The following is a 23,714-nucleotide window of genomic DNA, read 5'->3' as shown; positions in this document are numbered from 1 at the left end:
ACCTCTGTCTTCACAACTCTCTAGGTTTTCTACGGGGTTGCCTCACCCTTAGTTCCAAGTTCATACCCTGCCTGGGAACACGGCTGTTTGTTCCAATAGCTGGGGGTCAATTCTTAGGCATCAGGCGTGGTCCACACACCGTGGTCTGGCAAGCCACAGTCTGGGGGCAGACCCCACCGCGTCCCCTGCAGTTCATGTCTGATGGCCGCAAGATGGCTCAGTTTTACCATTGGTGGCCCGGCCAACTTGGAGGCACTGTCAGAAAGGCTTGTCTGCTCAGAGAGCAATGTACTGGCAGGGAAGACTTACGCATTCGGCTCCTAGTTCACCAAAGGCTAGCCAGCAGTGGAAGCTGAAAGCGTAAGGTGACAAAGCACACAAAACACACACACACCCACAACTTAGACGCATGCAACAGACCCAATGACACACATGAATTTAAATGATTGCTGACAAGTTTTTTCCTAGCACTTTTGACAGAATTGGTAATATTGAGATGGGTCTATAGTAACTTTTTTCAGATTTTGACTCTTTTTTGTGAATGGGTATAACCTTTGCTTTTTTTAAGCTTGAAGGAAAAATGCCATTTGATATACTTAAAGTACTAAGATTAAATTTTTTTTCCAGAGGTTTAGATATTATTTTGGCACTTAATTTTAGAAATTTTGGTCCAATACCAGAATAGAACAGAACAGAAGTTTTATTTTGACTTAAGCATACATGTCAACAGACGATTTGTTTGTGTGCAATGGTAGGTCATTGATATATATTATAAACAGTATCGGACCTAGAACAGAGCCTTGAGGAACACCTGCAGAAATTTGCTTGGCAGAAGAAAGCTGCCCAGATACACATACTTGTTGGGAGCGGTTTTGTAGGTATGAAATAGCCATTTTACAGCAGATTCACTAAACTTGTACAGTTTAATTTTCTATCAATAGTGCATGATTCACTAGATCAATGCATTGGCAGATCTAGAAAGATAGTTCCAACATAGATTTATTATTTATAGCTTGAATCCACTCAACAATATATTTGTAAAGAGCAGTTTCACATGAATGGTTTGAACAAGAATCCTGATTGTGTGAATGTTAAAGTTTAATTGCCTAAGAAGTTTTTTATAATGATTAGGGGACTGGGACATGTCCTTTCTATGATTTTTAGAAAATATTGGTAGGATTGATATTGGTCTTATTGCATTTGTCTGTTTTTGAAAAAAATTTTAAAGATTGGAGTTACTTTTGCTGTCTTAAATGTTTCTGGAATGTTTCTATGATTTTAGATAGATAAGGTAGGATAGATTATAGGTCTGTTGTTGCATTTGTCTATTTTTGAATTTTTTAAGAATGGAGTTACATTTTGCCTGTCTTATGTTTTCAGGGAATTTTTCTATGATTTTAGATAATAATTGGTAGGATTGATAAAGGACTGTTGTTGCTTTTGTCTGCTTTTGGAAATTTTTTTAAAGATTGGAGGATTACTTTTGCTGTCTAAATGTACTGGAAATTTACACACATCTTTATCACTGAGATTTATTAACCTTTGTGATTGGACTGCAGATTGTTATATAACATACTTTCAAACTACTTTGAGCTTAATGTCAACAAGACCTGTTGCCTTGATTCATCTAATATCTTAGTTTCTTTTAAATAAATTCTCAGATACTGGCGTAACTTTAAAATGAAACATTTTCAATTCACTGTCAACAAAATGTTTGAATGCGTTTTGCACACTTGTTCTTACGACATCTTTTGCTATAATCTCACTACTTGTACTACTGACATGAACTTTTACAGTAACAGCCATAAAGGGAGGTAATCAAAAATAATAGGTTCAATAAAATTTCCTTCTGTATTCATCAGTATTCAAACCTTTGACAAATAGAGAAAAGAATTATCATAAATAGGATTTAACAAGAACTCAATATATTTTATGTCCATTACTGAAAATGTGGCAGCCACATTTTAAACAAAGGCATTATGGGCCTTTAAATAGAATATACGAAAAGTGAAAAATGTCACAAATATTGCTTAAATTGGAGTGACTACCTTAAATTTTGTTGAGATTACATTCCATGGATGAACAGAACCGCATATCTATTAAAAATTTGTCCCCATGAATATTACTGATTTCACAGTAACTGAATTCTGTTGAAATGTCTTCAAATCCTCATCAAACAAAAGCAAATAAAACAATGTTTTATTAATACAGATTTGTCCCAGACTGGTTCCGGAAAGCTTACAAATGCTGAGGTAAGAAAGAAAAGAAATGGCATGTTTGAAGAAGAGAAGTCTCGACAGATGAAATTCATATAACAGTATTGAAAAAGTGACGTAACGAACAATGGTCCTCCTGAACTGAAGAAGAAAACATAACTTGTTGATGAATAAAGCCATAAAATCAACTCCCATACAACTGTGGCAAATGCGTAAGATCATGTACCAAACTAATTAGTCATTGTGCAGATATGTTCAACTAGGTTTCATTTATGTTAATCATTACAATATTGGTTGGACTTTGACATGATTTTTGTTTTAGATGAGTGCTATTTCATTTTGGTAATATTTATGAATTTGGAACCATTAATCTTTTGGGCTAATATTTGTCAAATTAGACATATATCTTATTTTATTAATAGAGGCTTTTAACAATCGGCTATGTATGTAAAGTTCAATGAAAAGAGTGATACAGATCTGGATATTAAACAATTCTTATGATATTACAATATACTAACCTCAAGTACACTTTTTCTGTTGTAGAAATAAACGAGTTTCTGATGAAACGTTCCATAGTTGCTTTAGTGGATGGTGAACCATGGGACATGCACCGCCCGTTAGTTAACGATTGTGAGTTGGAGTTGAAACACATGCTTGACGAGGATCCTTCTCTCCCAAATCAGGTGTGTAGTTGAAAAAAAAAAATGAAATTAGGTGCTGCCTCTAAGACTTAAGAACTCTGTTATATAGAGCCATTTTAGTTTATGTGTTTACCGAAGTACTCCTTGCATTTCTCTTCATAGAAAAGGGATATTTTCAAACCTTCCATTGAAAGGGGTTATTGAATAGGGGAAATATGGGTAAAGTCACAAACTGGTGCACATCGTTGTAGAAAAGATTCACTGGAACTGAGGATGTATTTGATTTCTTCTTGACATATACACATACCTTAAGTTGAAAAAAAGATATCAGAAAAGATCAGGTTTTTCCTGTATAGTTGTTTTTGTACACTTTTGTTTTGAATGGACTTAAAATGATAATTGTAATCTTTTTTGCCCCCGAAGGGAGGCAAGATTAGTTTTTTCAACTGTCCCGTTCCCTGTTAGTTCGTACGATCACCAATGTTAACTTTTTAGCATGAAGGCACTTAACTCTCCTAACCGCTGCACAACCCAGGACCTCACACTTCACATGCTGCTAGTAAGCTTATTGAGAACACGACCCCCAACCTGACTTGGGGTCCACCAGTCATAGGGTCAAGTTACAAGGTCAAAGGTCAAGGCTCCGCAGGGGAATTTGTCACCATTAGTGACAGCTCTTGTTCTTGTTTCTAATGCTTTATAAATGTTTTGCAATGCAGGCGATATATGAAGAGATTGTGGGGAAAATTGTATATGTGTGTGCATGTGGATATTTATCTGTTCATTTATATATAGTGACTAGGGTGTAAATCCCTTTTTAGGATCTCTGACAAAAAATTACAACAAATGACGGAATAATTTAACATTTAAACTACACATTTAACCCTTATCCCTGCTTAATTTTCTATAATGAACTTGTCCATCTTTAAATTTTGACAGTGCCATTAACTGTTAAAAGGGGCGTTTACCAAAAAAAGACACTGACTGAATGGCGAACAGTGCAGATCTTGATCAACCAGCATTGATGGTGCAGGCCAGATTGCATGTATCTACATGGTCGCAAAAGGCTGAATCAATCGTGTCTAGCATGATAAGGATTAATGATGATGTACAATGTGTATAACATTGTACTGCCACTTTAACAAGTAAGTGTCTGTGGAAATACCAGAAATATAAATTAGTTTGGAATTTTGGCAGTTGTGGTTTACATGTCGTCTCAGCTAATCTCTCTAAACTCTTTTCACAGGTATTTTGGAGAACGGGATCATTTGTATTAGGATACATTATAGACACGGCATTCAAAGATGACATTTATGTAGAGCTTTGTGATTACCCAAGAACAAAAGGTACTTTGATATTATTGATACTCCCGGGGAACTAATTTTTGTGGATGTTGTGTTAGAGTGGATCCATGAAATTTAATCCAAACAAACATGTACATTTCCATTTGTTTATGTTCAAAAATTAAAATCCACAATTCCTTGTGTCTTCAAACACAGGTAAATAAATATTAGCTGGGTGTAATTGTACCCCCGACACCAGAGGGTGTAAGGGGGTAATAGCTGGTTTCAGGTGTCTGTCGTCATCCGTCGTGTCTGTCCGTCTGTCCGAGTCCGTAGACACAATCTTGTGTGCACCATCACCTCCTCATCCCCTAAACAGAATTACATGAAACTTCAACACAATATCATAACAAACAGTAAGTTTGTGCATGGGCAAGTTAGGTTCTTTCAGAAAAAAAACTATCAGATTATGGGACTTATGTTTTTGTTACTATAACTATATACATAGACACAATCTTTGTGCTGCACCATCTCTCCTCATCCACTAGACAACAATTTTAATGAAACTTCACACAAATTGATCAGTAACAACAGTAAGTTGTGCATGTGCATGTTAGGTTCTTCAGTAAAAAAATTTGCAGAGATAACGGGACTATTTGTTTTTATTTTACCTAAACTATAAAAACAACAATCTTTGCGCACCATCTCACCTCATCCCCTTGACACAATTAACTGAAACATCACACAAGTGAATCAGAAACAACAGTAGTTGTGCATGGGGCATGTTCGTGGTTTCTATCAACGACAAAAATTGCAGAGTTCTGGGACTTAGTTCTTGTTAACATACTAAGTTCATACAGTCAGCATATGCAGTCTTGTGGTGCGCCTAATCTTCCGAACCCTGCACACAATTTAATGAAACCCTGCACGACCACACGTAATCAGTGCAACCCTAGTTGTGCATGGTGCAAGTAGATGTATTTTAGATAAATAATTCTGCATAGTTATTGACTTTGTTTTTTGTTACAAACTGATACTTACAGACAATATAGCTTACAGTCAACATTATTAAAGCAATCTTGTGTGCGTCAAATTGCATTACTGTGTCAGTGCATGTGGTGGGGTACATTCCATCACCTTTAGTGATAGCACAAGTTTTAATGGGGGAGGGGACCTTTAGGGTTTGTCATAGCCTCACATGGACAGGCTGGATCAAACCATGATGCGGTTGTGTTTGGTTGCATTATATATGCTTCTGTTTGATAGGATACTTTCCTTGAAGATTGTGTTCAGCATCTTTCAATTTGATTTAAGGAAAATTTTTGTGAACTTTACACATTTGAACAAGTTGTCATTTTTCAGTTGAACATGGCTGTTTCATGTATGATGTAGATTTGAAGATACCAGATTGGAACCCATCAAAGGTAAAATCTGAAATGTTTGACAGTCAGTTTTTGTTGGTTGCTTCATAGATTAATTATTGAAGATATGGAGCAGTGCTCTACTTGATCAGTTGGCAGCTGAACCCAGAGAAAGTAGGACTCATTACTAGAACAACACTCTATGTTTTCCTTAAAGGTTCATACCCCACTGAGTCTAGCAGTGAAGAAAGTTCCAACTCGAGCACCAGGGCCCCATATTCAACAATGTTTGACTCTGCAGCAGAGACATTATACTCCAAAAGTTTCAGCAAAATAAGTAACATATAAAGAAAATTTAAGGTCTAGAAAATTTGCAGTGGTAGGGAAAGAGGTAAGTTTCTGACCAAAATGGCTGAAGAAGAACAGTTCAAAGAAATGTGATATCTCTTTAATTGACCCTAGCATTTTGAAACTTAGTTTTGATCAATTAAATATTGAAACTACAGTTAGGCTAAAAGAAATGTGGAGCTTTGACATATTAAGACATTTTTTTGTGACTATACAAGCTTTAGTCTTTTACCCTGCAGTTGGTCAGCAGATACTGTATCGCTAGTATATTTCCACAAGTTGTAAAATTTAATAGACAGAATATTCAGTAATTATGTGTTATCTACGGTATGTATTATTGTGTAAAAAAGAGGATATATTGTCCAGTTAGAAATATTTTACAGTTTTAGCATGCATAATAATTCTGAAATCAAAATTTTATGAAATATCTAGGTAATCATGTTACATTTGCATCAAAAAGGGTACTTCATACAATTTTAAAGTCAACACACTTCTATATGTGAAGGAAACATAGCAGTGCAATAGTAAGGCTTCAGAAGCAAATCCAGATGTCACTGGTTAGAATACCAGGGGTGACACCTTGAATGCAGTCTCTACATTTCCCTACCAAGGCCAGAGTACTTAACAGAAATCCAGAAAATAAGTTATCATACTTAGCATTAGGTGAAAATAATTCTGCAGTTCATTTATCATAAATATGTTTAAATTAATACCAGAACATTTCTTTTTCTAGATGGAGCTAAACTGCTTAAGTAGGGTAGGAGGAAGTTTATGGACAAAAGGTCTGGACTTTGAACCTTTAGATGTTAATGGTGATTTAGCGTTAAAAATGTTTGAGGACAATAGACACAAGACGAAATTATTGAAACAGCTGTTACAGTATTCTGCCAAGGATTCCATAAGCTTGTATCGTATTGGTGATTACGTGGATTTCAGCAAGGGACCGCTGATAAATAATACTGCACAGATACATAGATTCTGCGTTACAGCTGTAAGTTTCTACTTCTTTTGGTAAAACAGTTACTATTTGATCCACCTTATCCGTAATAAGGTTTCTCATGAATTGCTGCTTTACTTCGCTAGATCGAGATATACACTATACATCATTGGTAGTCGAGATTTGTTTTGTCATCTGAACTTATATAGATGATCTTGGCTCCTGTGTCAATATTTATACTAAAGCATCTTTTCCTCTTAAACTAGTGTTCAAAATTACACTGAACTTGGTCAGTTCCATCCTGGCATAGACCTTGAATGCTTCATCTTGGTCCCTTTAAGAGGCAATTAGGCTAAAAAATAGTAATAAAAAAAAACATTAAACAACTTCTCATGAAAATTGATGGAACTGCACCAGACTGTGTCAGTAGCATACTTTTAAGGTCTTTATTTCGAGGTACTATCGGCCCATTTGGGGGAAAGCAGAGCTTAAAGTAGAAGCCATGGATCTTTACCAAACTTGGTCTATAGCATATGTGCATGAACTTCTTTGAACTTCAAACAGACAGTTCAGTTTGGCCCCATTTAGGGGATGCCAGAGGTAAAAATGTAAAAATCTTTAAAGAACCATTTCATTGATTTTCACCAAACTAAGTCTGTAGCACAGATGGTCCTAGGCTACTTGGTCACTTTATAGGAATGCCAGGTCTGAAAATAAGAAAAGCTTTAAATGCCCACTTCTCATTGACCACTTGACAGATCTTCACCAAGCTTGGTCTGTAGCTTCCATCTGTAGACCTTACTTATGTTTTTCAAATGGCTTCTTTAAAGGGCCACCAGATACAGAAATAGATTTTTTTTTAGCTCACCTGTCACAAAGCGACAAGGTGAGCCTTTATGTGACCCGCGCGGTGTCACCGTCGTCCGTCATTCCGTCCGGTGCGTGCGTCCGTAAACATTTGCTTGTGACCACTCTAGAGGTCACATTTTTTATCATGAGATCTTTTTTTATGAAATTTTGTCATAATGTTCATCTTGATGATAGCTAGGTCAAGTTTAGAAACTGGGGGTCACGAGCCGGCAAAAACTAGGTCATTAGGTCTAATAAATAGAAAAACCTTGTGACCTATCTAGAGGCCATAGCTTTTACAAGAACATCAAAGAAAAAGTGGTCAGAATGTTTCACCTTGATGTTATCTAGGTCCGAGTCCGAAACTGGTCACGTGCCTTCAAAAACTAGGTCAGTAGGACTAAAAAATAAAAACTCGTACCTCTCTATAAGGCCATAATATTTCATAAGATCGTCATGAAAATGTGCAGAACGTTCACCTTGAAGATATCCAAGGTCAGGTCAAAACGGGTCCACGTTCCATCAAAAACTAGGTCAGTAGGTCAACTAAAAGTAAAACCTTTTGACCTCTCTTAAGGCCATATTTTTCATGGAATCTGTATGAAAAGTTTTAGGTCCTGAATGTACATCTTGAGATATCTAGGTCCAAGTTTTCGCGGAAACTGGTCACGTGCGTCAAAAACTAAGGTCTGTAAGTCCTAAAAATATAAAAACCTTGTGACCTCTCTAGAGGCCATATATTTCATGAGATCTACATGAAAATTGGTCAGAAAAGTACACCTTGAGATATGCTATGGCAAGTTTGAAAGTGTTCATGTGCCATCACCACAACTAGGTCAGCTATGGCAAATATAGAAAAAACCTTGTGGACCACTCTTGAGGCCAAATATTTTCAAGGGATCAGTATGTAAATTTGTTCTGAATGTTCATCTATGATGATATCTGCGGTCAAGTATCGAAACAAGGACAAGTGCGGTCAAAAACTAGGTCAGTAGGTCTAAAAAAAAAAAAACCTTGTGACCACTCTGAGAGGCCCATATTTTTAAGGGAACTTTAAGAAAGTTGGTCTGAATGTTTCATATCTTGATGATATCTAGGTCAAATTTGAAACTTGGTCACATGCCTATAACAAACTAGGTCAGTAGGTCCCCAATAATAAAAAATCCCTTGTGACATCTCTAAAGAGGCCATACTTTTCATGGAACTGATGAAATTTGGTCTGAATGTTTCATCTTGAAGATATCTAGGCAAGTTTTGAAACTGGGTCAAACTGCGGCAAAAACTAGTCAGTAGGTCTAAAATTATTAAATTCTTTTGACTTCTCGTAGAGGGCCATAATTTTGTCCAACAAATGTATCTTCATGAAAATTGATCTGATGTTCACCTTAAGATATCTAGGTGAGTATCGAAACTGTGTCCCGTGGCGGTCAAAAACTAGGCCAGTAGGTAATAAAAAATAGAAAAACCTTGTGACCTCTTCTCTGGGCCATATTTATTTCATGATAGCTTCAATGAAAATTAGTGCGAATATTCACCTTGATGATAATCTAGGTAAAGTTCAAAACAGGATTCACGTACCTTCGAAACTAGGGATAATAGGTCAAATAATAGAAAAACCTTGTGAACCACTCTAGAGACCATATTATTTCAATGGATATTCATGAAAAATTGGTCAGAATTTTTATCTTGATAATATTTAGGTTCAAGTTCAAAACTGGGTCCACAAGAGCTCAAAAAACTAGGTCACTATGTCAAATAATAAAAAAAACTACGTCCAAATCACAAAACTGGTCATTTGGGAAGAGGTGAGCGATTCAGGACCAACATGGTCCTCTTGTTTAAATAACTTCTTTTAAGGAACATCTAAATTGATCTTCAACAAACTCTGTATTTTGTTCAGATTATTATGCTGCCAGAACTAAACATAAAAAACCCTTTAACAACTTTATATGTTCCACTTGACCCTCTCAAGTTTCCTGTAATGTTTATGCATTTTGGCCACATCACAGCAAAATAGAAAAAAAAAATGAATTAAATACAATAAACTGCTTATTGAATTTTCAACAAAATTAGGTTAAAAGAAAGTCCAAAAGACAAGATCTCCGCCCAATTAGACTAGTACCAATTCGTTTTAATACACGCCAGTTCGAATGAATTGGTAACGCCCGCGGAAAGGTTTGTGGGGCGAGGAATGGCAAAAAAATACACTGGCAACAAGTAAAAGAGTTACTCAGTAGGCAAAACTTTCATTAGACAAAATCAATTTAACGAAAATGAATGCGTTTTGGGGGGAGGTGGGAGGTGGGGGGTGAACCAGGTTAGGGAACAAAACCTTGACATGTTGATTATAAATATAGATGGAAAGTTACCAATAAAAAAAAAAAAATGGGTGGGGGAATGCAATACAGGGTGAGGAGTGAGGTGGGGAACTGTACAACTTTGCATTTGAAGGTTTTGAAAAAAAAAGGAAAGAAAAAAAAAAAAACATTATGTGTGGGGTTAGGAGGGGGAGTGACCAAGGCAAGACAGGGTGCGGTACACAACTCAAAATGTTTAATAAATGTTTCCTGTAAAAAGAATGAAAGAAGTATAAAGGGAAAGGCAATGTATACTTTGATGTTAATTCCAACATGCTGGGATTTTCTTATAATCATATTACAGGCAGTGAAAGAAATCAAAAAATCCCGCTTAAAAAATGAGAAAGTCTGAGCATATTAAATATTGATTTAAAATGGCGGCCATTTTGTTTTCCATGGCAACAAAAACAAAATGCGGATTTATTAAATTTCTAACACAACATTGAACTGTATTTACTTATTTCTGTAAAAAAATTTCTCTATTTTTATTATGCTCCTGAAGGGAAGCATATTAGTTTTCAACGGTCCGTTCGTTAGTTCGTTCGTTTGTCACAACGTTAACTTTTTACATGAAGGCACTTTACTCACGAACCACTGCACCCAGCATGACCTTCAGTCTTTACATGCTGATAGAACTTATTGAGTACATGACCCCTACTGACTTTGGGGTCACCAGGTCAAAGGTCAAGGTGCTGCAGGGGCATTTGTCACCATTAGTGACAGCTCTTGTTTCCCAGCTATAAAGAAAGCAGTTATCATGTTTTACATTTGACACTCAAGAAACATATAAATTAATCTATTTAAAAGGTTATTTGCTAAAAAAAAAGAATTCAGCAGTGTGTAAATGACGTCATATATACACAAAATGGCTGCCTCCATGATCTGCAATGTTCTTAAATTTCAAACTGTCATATCTTTTTCAATAGTAGTCCGATTTTAAAAAACCTTTCAGCATTATGAACGGCTTAAGGATGGCTTAATATGAATTTAACTTATTGTGAGGCTTTCCTTGTCCTTTAATGAAATTCTACCAATTGGTTGGTTTGTTATGTACAAATCTGTGGATTTTTAAACAATTAAAGGGCAATAACTCTAAGGAAAATTGACCAATTAAAAAATAAAAAATGACGGGCATCATCGAAGGATGTTGGTTCATATTTATTTCAAGTTTCATGAAATTCTACCAGCTTGTTACTGAGAAATGGCTGCAGACGTGGATTTTTCATTAAATCAAGGGCATTAGCTCTAAGGGAAATTGACCAATCAGAAAAAAAAATTTGACGAGCATCATCGCAGTATGTTGATTCATGTTTATTTCAAGTTTTATGAAATTCTACCTGCTAGTTACTGAGAAATGGCTGCGGATTCATGCACAGACGGACAACGCCATTTCAATACCCGACTCCCGATTTCATCGGCAGGGGATAATAACTTACTACTTTCTGTAAGCGTCTGAAGTGTCAAAATTTAGAACACACTAAGCCATTCACATAATGTATCTTTGCACATTTATCTGTACTTGTAAATCCTTAATTACAAGTTTTAAATTTGTAGATTTACCTCTAACAAGCAACTTTATTAAATTTAGCAGATTCTAACTATTATTATAATGGATTCACTGCACATACGTTAGATATATGCAGTTATAAAATCTAAACCTTTCTGATGTCAGATAGGTTGTACTTAGGAGCCCTTCAAACAAACTTTAATTTTTAAAATGTTAGAAAATTTTACTCTTAGAAATTCTGTGAATAAAGTTTTTTCCCCTGATAAGTTCATTTGAGAATTTATTTTTAACAAAAAGGCCATGAATGCCCTGTATCACTCATCTAACCAAGTTATGACACCAGATGACCAAATTTCCAAACATAAAGTCGAATATTCTGACAAGATTTTGTGAAGATCAGGTTCGGGAGTGTTAATGTGGCATTTCTGTGATTTTTGCCAAGTGACCTAATTTTTGACAGGAGATGACCCAGCTTCATAATGTTCCTAGATTTTATAAGTCAAATCTTCTGAAAAATGTGGCCGCTTAAGAGTTAATAGATTTTATAAGATTTAACCGTGTGACCCAGTTTTATATTCAAGATGACTCCATTTTACACTTGACCTACCTTTCATAAAAATACCGTAAATGTTGCATGTAGAGTGTTAACAAGGTTGTTCTGATGACAACTAACTTTCTGTTTAATGATCACCTAAACACCCAGCATGCATTGTGATGTGATTATATTTGTTTTTTTCAAGGTTCACCAAGTAGAGAGTGACATGTACGGCAAGGTTTACAGATTCCAGGCTCTAGCATTACCTATAGATCTAAAGGTAAACCAAGTGAAAAGTTTTTGTACGAACTTATTTCTGAAAATTTTATTTCAAGGGATGAAAGTGAACTTGGTGGAAAAGCTTCTTCATTATTTATGCACACCAAGTCTTGTGACATTTTTTGTTTTTTGATTTAAATTTGATCTATTATTTAACAGGTCATTGCCAGTTTATATGTATCAGTACATATCTCTTTCAGGGCCTCCATAGCCAAGTGGTTAAAGTTTTTAACTTTGAATTTTTTGCCCCTCTGACTGCTGTGGCTTCAAAATCTCAATTGAGTTGCAGAATTCTTTATTGTGAGGAAGCCATCCAGCTGGCTTACAGAAGGTTGGTGGTTCTATCCAGGTGCCCGCTCATCCCTGACAATGCTGGGAGGGGCAGCTGGGGTCTTCCTCCATCATCGGAAACTGGAAAGTGACAGAAATTAACATAATTTGTTAAAGATGCTTTTAAGCTGGACTCTTCATTTCCTGTTTCAGATGCATTGGTGGGCTTGGGAGTTTCTGTGTCGCAGAGCAGCAAAACTTGTAAGTTTGCAATTTTGCAGCAGTATTTTCTGTTACAAATTGAATTTTACACACAGGATCCTTGTTATGTCTCCCACCACACAGTGGTGTGGGAGACATACTGATTTACTCCAGTCTGTCTGTGTGTCAGTGTGTGTCTGTCACAAAGCTTGTCCGCACTCTAAGTCGAACATTTCTCATCCAATCTTCACCAAACTTCAACAACATGTGTCTGCCAATAAGTGCTCGGCCAAGTACGATAACTAGAAAAATCGGCCTAGGCACTTTGGAATTATGGCCCTTGAATTACCATAAAATGCTCTGATTTTAGGCACATTCCTGGAGCCAAAAGGACCCCTATACTACTCATGAGTAGTATAGGGGTCCTTTTGGCATGAGTAGTATAGGGGTCCTTTCGGCTCCAGGAATGCGCATGCAGTCTGAGTAGTATAGGAGTCCTTTTGACTTGATGAATGTGCATGCGCTCTAATAGGGCAAGTTCGATAATGAGCCAAATCGGTCCAGGCACTTCGGAATTATGGCCCTTGAATTACCGAAAATCGGCCTTTTTACTCTTGTCCGTGCTCTTAGTCGAATATTTCTCATCCAATCATCACAAAACTTTAACAAAATGTGTTTGACCATAGATCCTCGGCCAGGTTCGATAACTAGCCAAATCGGCCCAGGCACTCTGGAATTATGGCCCTTGAATTACTGAAAATCGGCCTTTTTACTCTTCAAAGGTATATTTGTAGTGAGTAAACAGTATATAAAGACTGACTTGCTATTTAGATGATTAGGCAGTTGTGGGAGACATGCGCTTTTCTCAAAAGCAACTCTAGTTTTGAGTTCTTTTAAATGTCTCTGGAATTTTTTTTGTGCCAAACATGCTATTTATAGGTGTAGAGATATTGATCAGTATTTTACAGAGTTTGTTGAAACCTTACAAAAGTGTTTAGTCATCTTGGTTAACTCAGTAAGAAGAGCACAGTCTAAAGATGGCCAGTCTGACCTGGGTCCGAGGTTATAAAACCCAAGTTTGGAGACAAGTCTAGAAACTCAGGCCACTGATTGTTTCTGAATTCAGAGACAGATAATTAAACCCCAGTTTTATAAACTTTGAACTAGGGCACTGCAAATGTTCTTCGAAGGCATGAATTAATCAAAAGTCATTTGTTCTTTACCTGATTGATGTAAGATACTCCTGGGGAACAAGCGTATACTGGTATGAAATTAAGGAACTAGCAGTTTTAACTGACTGCCATCACAGAACTGAAATACTGTTGGAAAATGTAATTAAACTCTTAAGAAACTAAGAAACAAACAGAGGTATGATTGAATGCTTACAAAAATATTGTTGAATCATAATTCTTGTACGACAACTGCTGATTTTGAATAATAAACAGTAGCCTAGACATTGAATTTTTAGCTCACCTGTCACATAGTGACAAGGTGAGCTTTTGTGATCGCCCGTCATCCGTCTGTCCGTCGTCTTGTGAACACGATAGAGACCACATTTTGCAATCAACTTTAATCAAACTTGCACGCGACTTGTATTGGCAAAATATCTCGGTTCCTTCCGAAAACTGGCTAGATCTCCTCATGGGTTCTAGAGTTATGGCCCCTTAAAGGGCCAAAATTTGCTATTTTTGGCTTGTGAACACGATAGAGACCTGTCGTCTGTTCACAATTTCTTGTGAACACGATAGAGACCACATTTTGCAATCAACTTTAATCAGACTTGCACAAGACTTGTATTGGCATAATATCCCGGTTCCTTTTGAAAACTGGCCAGATCCCATCATGGGTTCCATAGCTATGGTCCCTTAAGGGGCCAAAATTTGCTATTTTTGGCTTGTGAACACAATAGAGATTACATTTTGCAATCAACTTTAATCAGACTTGCACACAACTTCTATTGGCATAATATCTCGATTCTTTTCGAAAACTGGCCAGATCCAGTCATTGGTTCCAGAGTTATGGCCCCTTAAAGGTCCAAAATTTGCTATTTTGGCTTTTGCAGCCATGTAGAGACTTCATTTATGGTTTGATTTGATACAAACTTGCAGAATATCTTCAACAACAATAAATCTTGGATTCCATGATGATGAATCTATCAGATCTAATAATAGATTCGGGAGTTATGGCCCCTAATTGACCCCTAAAAGAGCCAAAATTTGGTGATTTTTACCTTGTGAACACGATAGAAGTGACATTTTATATTTGAATTTAACTACACTTGCACACAACTTAAGTCACAAAAAAAGACCTCGGTTCCTGTCGAAAACCGGCTAGATTCCATCATGGGTTCTAAAGTTACTGCCCCTGAAAGGGGCAAAATTTTCTATTTTGGCCTTTTCAGCCATATAGAGGTTTCATTTATGCTTTGATTTGACACAAACTTGTACAGAATGATTATCTTGATGAACTGTTGGCCTGGATCGAAACTTAGTCATGTCGGGTCAAAAACTAGGTCATCAGGTAAAGTCAAAGGAAAAGCTTGTAAACAGCCTAGAGGCCCAATTTATGACCCTATCTTCATGAAACTTGTTCAGAATGTTTATCTTGATGGTTTCTAGCCCAAGTTTGAAACTGGGTCATATGGGGTCAGAAACTAGGTCACCCAGTCAAGTCAAAGGAAAAGCGCGTTAACACTCTTTGTTCATTTGATGTGCATGAAACTTGGTCTGAATGTTTGTCTGTATGAAATATCTTATGAATTTTTATCTGGGTCATGTGGGGTCAAAAACTAGGTCATCTGGTCAAATCAAAGAATAAGCTTGTTTACACCCTAGGGGGCACATCTTTGATTCTATCTTCATAAATTTTGGTCAGAGGGTTTGTTATCATGAAGTCTTGGACAAGTTCGTATCTGGGTCATGTGGGGTAAAAATTAATTAAGAAAGTTAGCTGCTGTATGTTATTTCTTGAGTGAAAATGTATGATTGAATATTTCAGAACAAGACTCCAATCCAATACATCCATAAAGGTACCACAGAAGAGGACATGAAAGGTGTATCCGAACTTGTAGACAATTTACAGAAGTCAGAAAAAGCTTATTCATGATAAGTGTTTGAGTTGTGAATTTATGGATATCTTGCAGTAGCACCATGTCTGGAATGGAGATATTATGCTCATTTGTAACATCAAGTATACAATATTTGCTGACAAGGAGGAAAGTTTGAATATATTAATAAATAGACTTCAGTGGTGCAGTGAAAGACTAGTTTCACACAATTGACTAATTGATGACGATAGAGGTACTGACATTACCATAAAATAGTGTTTCCCTTGTTATTGCTAAAACTGATGGCTGAATTTAAAGTCTGGAATAATTGCTAGTCTAAGAATATTTATGTTAATGCTTAGAATTTGTATTTTTACAACAAGGAAATATGACAAATGTTCATTTGTATAAAGCAACTAAATACCAATATTTGATAAAAGAAAATTATAGGATATGAAGTTGTGTCTTCTGTACAAAGATCCCACCCTAAAAACTTGGTAGTGCATTCATTCTCAAAAGCTTTTTTTCAGAAACATTTGAAAATTGCCTCCTTTCAAATTTGGAAAGATGAAACAATATTTTAAATACAGTTTTCAAATATGCTAAATGGAAAGAATAAGATTAACTAGAAATACATTCTGCATGCCAAGGGGCAGAATGTCGAGCCCGCCAGCACCTTTGGCCTCTAAGGGTGACCTTGACCTTAGACCTAGAGACCTGGTTCTTGCGCGCGACACTCCGTCTCATAATGGCGAACATTCATGCCAAGTTACATCAAAATACCACAATGCATGAAGAAATGCTCCGGACAAACCAGTTTGACCTTTGACCTCCAACTGTGATAGGAACATGGGGTTTGCGCGTGACACTCCTTCTCATTGAGGTAAACATTCATGCCAAATATACACAAGATTGGACCATGCATGTCAAAGTTATGGTCCAGACAAACTTAAATTTGACCTTTGACCTCCAACTGTGACCTTGACCTTTGAGATAGGAACATGGGGTTTGCACATGACACTCCTTCTCATTGAGGTAAACATTCATGCCAAATATAAACAAGATTGGTCCATGCATGTCAAAGTTATGGTCTGGACAAAATCAGACGGATGTACGCACATACACCGACCCGCCAAAAGTGACGACTATATCGAGCTCAAGCGGGCTCGACAATAAAAATAGCACATTAAAGTTGTTTAAACAGCAGTCTCTGGCAGAAATAGTTGTGAAAATTATTTTTTGAAATACAAGTCTGCACATACAGTATTAAACAGTATTAAACTTTTTACAGCAATCTGAATATCCTACTGGACTTGGTCAGTAGGGAAAGGGTCAAGAATAATCAGCTTTAAAGTAGTTCTGCACATCTGAGAAACAAAGAGTAATGGTGTTACTTAATTTATCTGGTAGCGTAGAATAAAGCCCGGACACGGTATATTGAAATGAAAATTAATTTTATGAATTAATGGCAACCTGTGAGTAAATTTGTTAAAACTGCAACTTAACTATAGAACTATCTTTCTAAAGATAAATTATATTACAGCATTTGACACGTTAAATAATTCCAAATAATGTCTTAAAATTGGCGTGTGGTTGCGGACCTCTATAATCATGGGCAGATACCTGAAAAATATTCTCACAGACCGTACATTTTATTTCCATATGTGACCAATCCTTTATTTATGACTGTGAGAAGATTCATTAATGCTTAGACTAATATTTTGATGAAAAAAACTTCAAAAAACTCCAAATCATAGAAAGAATTGTTATTCATGTCTTTGTTATGATGCATTTGCAATAATGTCCCAGTGCTGAAATTTCATATAGCTATAGGTATCACACAGTAATAAGACACTTTGAAATGTAAACAAACAAAACAATAGCATAAATTTAAGTTAATACATGTAATGTTTATGCTGCATAAAGTAATTCCTCGTTGGCCAAGCGGTATTGGTATCCGTCTTGTACTTTTTCGTTGGGAATTCGATTCCTGGACCCGTAAGAAAGAATTTTGAAAACTGTATTTTTTTTTTTTCCAATACGATTCAACGAAAACAACACAAGTTTGTTAATCTAGTACTTACTTGTTCACTAACATGTATGTAACTGTTAACACGTAATCATGTTTAAATACGCTTCATCTTTAATATGATCTAATTTTTTTGAGGCTTTCGTGAATAAATTAGAACATACATGCCATATCTCCCGCTGGGAGCCTTTTTCTCCTCCCGTAAAAAAAAAATAAATTCAGAAAAAAAGTTCTCTGTCGAAAAATCGTATCTCGAACCCAATGTAGACCTTTAGAAAATACTTGAAAATCAATATAGAGTAGCCCGGAAATACTCTTCAAACATAATTTTGATAGTTGTATATAATCCCTAGCTTGTTTATCGAGAGATACACGTCTGAGGCATTATCTTTCCACCTACTGTCACTATCTGCAAACAATTGACCATTTAATCTCACCCGTAGGCAATTGTAAACAGGTCAACGGAAAGGTCAACTGCTTGTCTGTCATGACAGACTAGAAACATTCTGGAGAAATAATGAAATTTTAAAGTTTAGAACATAAAAGATCTTTTTGGTAAACTTTTGTGAAAGTGGGTAATAAACATTTCGGTGCCCTTAATTTGTTGCATCTTCACCCTGAAATGCAAAGACAATAATTCACTAGTTTCTCAGACATGTTTTAGGCACAAACCCAAAAACAAGAAATGGCATAAATCGACCACCATCGAAGGGATGATAAATGTTTGGTCGTGGCAGTTGATAATTATTAATCAATTACGCCATCACAAAACAATTGTACGTATTTATTTTTATTAGATAATAATAAAAATCTGTATACAAGTACATCTTTCAACAGACAAAACAAGTACTTGATAACAATAGCCATAATAGCAGTGTACCATAAACATAACCATGTTTGACAAATATAGCTTCAAAGTTACTCCAACAAAAAGCATGAATCCCTAGTCTGAGACTACTGTTTGATCCACCAAATCTATAAATTATTTTTTTATAGATTGTATCGCTTTTGCTGTCGCATTGACCACTTTTTGTATTTTGTATTATTGTCATCACAATTTTGCTTAATTCAATTTACCTGCGTATTTTCACATAATTATCATTAACATAAAAAAGGTCACTTTGCTTGGAAAGAACTTCCCAATGTCATTTTAAAAAAGTCTGCCTGATGCTTCTATAATTCTTCAATAAATTTGCTTGAGCAGATACTTCTTGTACAATGTCTAGAACTCTCATAATTTCTCCTGCTTGTAATGTACACATACATATTTTGCAAGATCCGGATATAAACTACACACAATTCTAAAGGTCTCCAAGGTTGTAGAAGGAACTGATATCTACAATAACATTGACTTTAATGCCTTAAACAAATATTCTGGCCAATTTTCATTAAGATTGGACCAAAAATGTGGTCTCTTGAATTTAAATAAGTATTTTCTTAAATATATCCTGGTGACCTAGTTTTTGACCCAAGATCACCCATATTCAAATTTTACCTAGATTTTATCAAGGCAATCATTCTGACCAAATTTCATAAAGATCAATTGAAAAATAACGTCTCTATCTCATACACAAGGTTTTTATTTTATTTGATGTAGTGACCTATTTTTTGACCCTAGATGACCCATATTCAAGCTCGACTTAGATTTCATCAAGGCAATCATTCTGACAAAATTTCATGAAAATCAATTGAAAAATAAAGTCTCTATCGCATACACAAGATTTTTCTATAATTTGACCTAGTGACCTAGTTTTTGACCCTAGATGACCTATATTCAAATTCGACCTTGATTTTGTCAAGGCAATCATTCTGACAAAATTTCATGAAAATCAATTGAAAAATAAAGTCTATCGCATACACAAGATTTTTCTATAATTTGACCTAGTGACCTAGTTTTTGACCCTAGATGACCTATATTCAAATTCGACCTTGATTTTGTCAAGGCAATCATTCTGACCAAATTTCATGAAGATCAATTGAAAAATACAGTCTCTATCGCATACGCAAGATTTTTCTATAATTTGACCTAGTGACCTAGTTTTTGACCTCAGATGACCCATATTCAAACTCGACCTAGATTTTATCAAGGCAATCATTCTGACAAAATTTCATGAAGATCAATTGAAAAATACAGCCTCTATTGCATACACAAGGTTTTTCTTTGATTTGACCTAGTGACTTTGTTTTTGACCCATTTTCGAACTTGGCCTAGATTTCATCAAGGTTATCATCCTGACCAAAATTCATGAAGAACAATTGAAAAATACAGCCTCTATCACATACACAAGCTAAATGTTGACAGACAGACAGACGCCGGACATCGAGCGATCACAAAAACTCACCTGAGCATTGCTCAGGTGAGCTAAAAATTGTGTTAAAGGAGAAATGAAGGAAAAGCAGTGAATCAAATAGAAGTTAATTTTTCTCTATCTAGAAGTTAATTTTTCTTTATCTGTGGAATACTGAAGAGGAAAAAAAGCCACCAATTCCCTGGTGTCTGGCTTGTAAAAGGTTCCCATATTTATATATATACATGTATATATATAAATAGAGAGAGAGAAGCAGAGAATTTACAGGAACCAATCGTCGCCATAATTCATGATTTTAACATGTCCGAAACATTGCAGAATGATATTAATTTCACTTGGGTAATGATTACATTTTACTCAGACTTTATGATAGGCTCCATGTGTAAAATTTCAAACTTTAAACTAAAATCAAAGTATTAAATTCATATATTTTATTTCAATAAAATAAAGATTTGTAATTTGTAGCATCGTATATTCATGTTTCTCAAGTCTGAACACTTATGACAGAAAATAGATATAACAAACTTCTCTTGTAACTTGTCTTAATATATAATAACACAACACTTCAGTCTAAATACGGCACACCAAAATATCCCTGTGTAATATGATGAACCTTATATATCCTCAAAGTACTGAAGTCTGAACACAGCTCCAAGCAACAATATCCCCTTGTCATATATTAAACTTTATATATTCTCATAGTGCTGAAGTCTGAACACCCACTGAACAGTATCAAGCTACATTTCCCCTGGTATTTGTGGAACTTGGTATATATTGTACAGCAGCCTGAACACCTCTGTCACACCATGACTGAGCACTAAGTGTAACTATATTTTCCCCTGGTATTTATGGAACTTGGTATATTCTTTGTACAGCAGTCTGAACACCTCCGTAACACCATGACTGAGCACTACATGTAGCTGTGATATCGCGTGTTTATCACACAAGTCCAACATCTTGTATACAGCAGGTACCAGAGCCCTCTGCAAGACAAGAAAAAAAAAACTGGATTGCATTTCAGCATTAAACTTTGTACATACAGAACACTGCATTTCAGCATTAACATTACTGCTGTCTATGTACAAAGTTAAGTACATTACTGCAACAAAATCTATTTCAAAGAAGTCCAACTGTTCATTTGCTGGTTTGGAAATCAAAACCCTACATCTTAGAATAAAGGAGCTTGAGATAAGCAGCTACCCTATTGCCTACTTCTACAGTGAAATAATTCAATTTTCATGGGCACTAAATTTCATTGTTGAACCAAAAGAGCAATTTCTTTGGAATATAAATTCATGGATTTCAAATTTTGACCATAGATGAGAATTTTACTTGTTTGTTAGGATTAAATTTCATGGATTGATTTTACAGTATATGTATATCCTTTCATTTTTTGAACCAATAAAATAGCAATTACAGCATCAAATTATAACTGTTTTACTCAGGTTTCAACTGTTACTCAAAGAAAGTGATTTTAAACTTTATTTTCAAATGTTTTAAATTAAAGTAATACCGACGTGTCCTCCACTAGTTAGTTTACGATGATGATTATTTACTACAGACACCTTACCTTATGTCACATTGTCATCAGAAATGAAAATCTTCAATTATAGTCGAACTTTGTTAACTTGAACTGGACGGGGCCAGCAGAATTTGTTCGAGTGATCGGTTGTTTGAGTTATCAAATAAAATTCATTATACAGGGATTTTTCCGGGACCTGACAACGAGTTTGAGAGAAGGGTGGTGTAGGAATTATCCGAGTTCGAGTTAACAAAGTTTGACAGTAACAAGTTTCTTATTAAACCTGGATAGTTGATGAAAGACCCCACCTGGAATGAATCAAACAACTTATTTCCAACTAAGCCCAGGGCAGGTGTCCTATTAACTATCCAGCATTTAGTCTGGAGATAGCAGCAGTGTAAGAAAAAACCAGCACTGAACACTACTGTGGACATAGTTGCCATGAGGAATTGAATCAGGGTACTAACACCATGATGAAATCAGCTTACTACTGACTCCATAACTTACTTTGATGGCAGGAAGGAGTGTAACTTTCTGTACAGCTGTAACATAGTCCGATACAACATACATGGCCACCTTGCCAAACTCCACCTTGTGACTGGATATACAAGAAAACAGCCTGGAAAAGATATGTTAGACATGTAACACCTATTTGGTTTGTGTGAGCTGTCTCTATAAGAAATTGCATCACCATATAACTGAGCTTCCTTGAGAACTTCTTTTATTCACTGGAAGTGCAGAATTATTTGCGGGAACATTTTGTTGCATTTTTACGCTCCCTTCATTGGAGGTGACTGGGGCATACTCCTGCATATAGTGTGTTTCCCATGCTTGTTTGTTTGTCAGTGCATGTGCATATTTGTGTTTGCACAAAACTGTGTCCGGCTGATAACTTTTTTGTGCACTGTTGTATTTTGAATAACCACTATAACAAGATGACCTGTTGTGTGTAAAATCCAGTGTCAAGGTCACTTACAGATCAAAGGTTTTGCATTGTTTTTTGTTTATAATGTCTATAATGTTTGTAAGAATGGATGGATATAAAGTACCTTAGAAGTAGCACAAATATTCATAATAACTAGCCTAGCTAAAAGGTCAAAGTAAGTCCTAGAGGCAACAGTTTTTATGCCTATAACTTGTATTTCAAAGAAAGAATAATTATATAACTTGGAACAACCATTCACCATTACTTCATGTGTTGCTTGTAAGACCTAGACCACTAATCTTGTCAAGGTCACACTTGAAGTACATTTTTTCGTGTCTGTATTACATAGATAGATATTCAAATAACTTTGCACAAACATTCAGCATAATAAGATGATGTGTGTTGAATAAGACTTCGACCCCTAGCTCAAAGGTCAACACAAATTGAGGTCAAAAATTTTATGTCTGTTTTCTTGTTTGGTCTGTAACTTAATGTGCATAGAAGGAATTTAAATAACATTTGCCATACATAACAAGAGGATGTAACAGTTAATCATTTTAAAGGTGGTCAATCAAATCTGAGCAACTTTTTATGACATTTTTAGTATATTCTGTTAGAGTTTTAACAATTTCTAAGTTTCTATGTTGATGTTGTTCTCATCTATTTTGGATTTTGCTGTAACCAAAATTTGCCTAGTCGAAAAAAAGGACATAATTTTGTAAAAGTAAAATAGATTTATGGAACCTGTGAAATACAAGTCAGTTTATCACAGTGAATAATTGGGTGAATTTTCAATCCATTCCCACAAGTGGTTACTGAGATAACAGCTTACATACAAAAGGGAAGCCAACACAAGATGAGTCCAATAACTCTACCTATTCTTTGAATAGTCAGCATGAAAATATACATTGTCTGCTACCTATCATGAATTTAGCTTTTTTGAAACATATTCATAATTTTGTTCAAAACATGTCACTGACTATTGCTGATATCACAGAATTTTTAGAAAATGGGCAACTTTTTACAATATTTATGTCACCTAGGAATGTTAAATACTACTGAGTAGCCAATGACCACAAAAATAATTTTCTTTCACAGA

The 23,714-nt window shown here is 35.6% G+C and overlaps 2 protein-coding genes across 3 annotated transcripts in view; one reads left to right on the top strand and one right to left on the bottom strand.

Moving 5' to 3' along the window:
* Positions 1-212: 212 nt before the first annotated feature.
* LOC123561298 (39S ribosomal protein L39, mitochondrial-like) lies at positions 213-16,282 on the top strand. The gene is made up of 10 exons (XM_053516980.1): positions 213-288; positions 780-878; positions 2,212-2,310; positions 2,760-2,899; positions 4,104-4,203; positions 5,503-5,564; positions 6,583-6,840; positions 12,240-12,314; positions 12,797-12,844; positions 15,782-16,282. Exons 1-10 carry the CDS (start codon positions 213-215, stop codon positions 15,887-15,889), a joined length of 1,065 nt encoding a protein of 354 aa, XP_053372955.1. The 3' UTR covers positions 15,890-16,282.
* A 4,302-nt stretch (positions 16,283-20,584) lies between these two features.
* LOC123561299 (unhealthy ribosome biogenesis protein 2 homolog) overlaps positions 20,585-23,714 on the bottom strand; it is a 106,981-nt gene continuing 103,851 nt past the window's right edge. For both annotated transcript variants that reach the window (XM_045353569.2, XM_045353570.2), the window contains exons 30-31: positions 22,198-22,309; positions 20,585-21,151 (exon numbers count right to left, since the gene is read on the bottom strand). In XM_045353569.2, coding sequence (XP_045209504.2) covers positions 20,996-21,151; positions 22,198-22,309 — 268 coding nt within the window. In that variant the 3' untranslated portion in view covers positions 20,585-20,995. The remainder of the gene's footprint in view (positions 21,152-22,197; positions 22,310-23,714) is intronic.

This window comes from Mercenaria mercenaria, chromosome 10 (genome assembly GCF_021730395.1).
Source record: "Mercenaria mercenaria strain notata chromosome 10, MADL_Memer_1, whole genome shotgun sequence".
NCBI classification, from domain to species: Eukaryota; Metazoa; Mollusca; class Bivalvia; order Venerida; family Veneridae; genus Mercenaria; species Mercenaria mercenaria.
Note: the sequence above shows the minus strand (reverse complement) of the source record. Positions and strands in the feature narration are given on the sequence as shown.

Coding starts and splice junctions, on each gene's coding strand:
- LOC123561298 (XM_053516980.1), top strand. CDS start 213: ATGGCTCAGTTTTACCATTGGTGGCCCGGCCAACTTGGAGGCACTGTC. Junction 289..779: donor TTGTCTGCTCAGAGAGCAAT/GTACTGGCAGGG, acceptor TATTATAAACAG/TATCGGACCTAGAACAGAGC. Junction 12,315..12,796: donor CATTACCTATAGATCTAAAG/GTAAACCAAGTG, acceptor TTCCTGTTTCAG/ATGCATTGGTGGGCTTGGGA.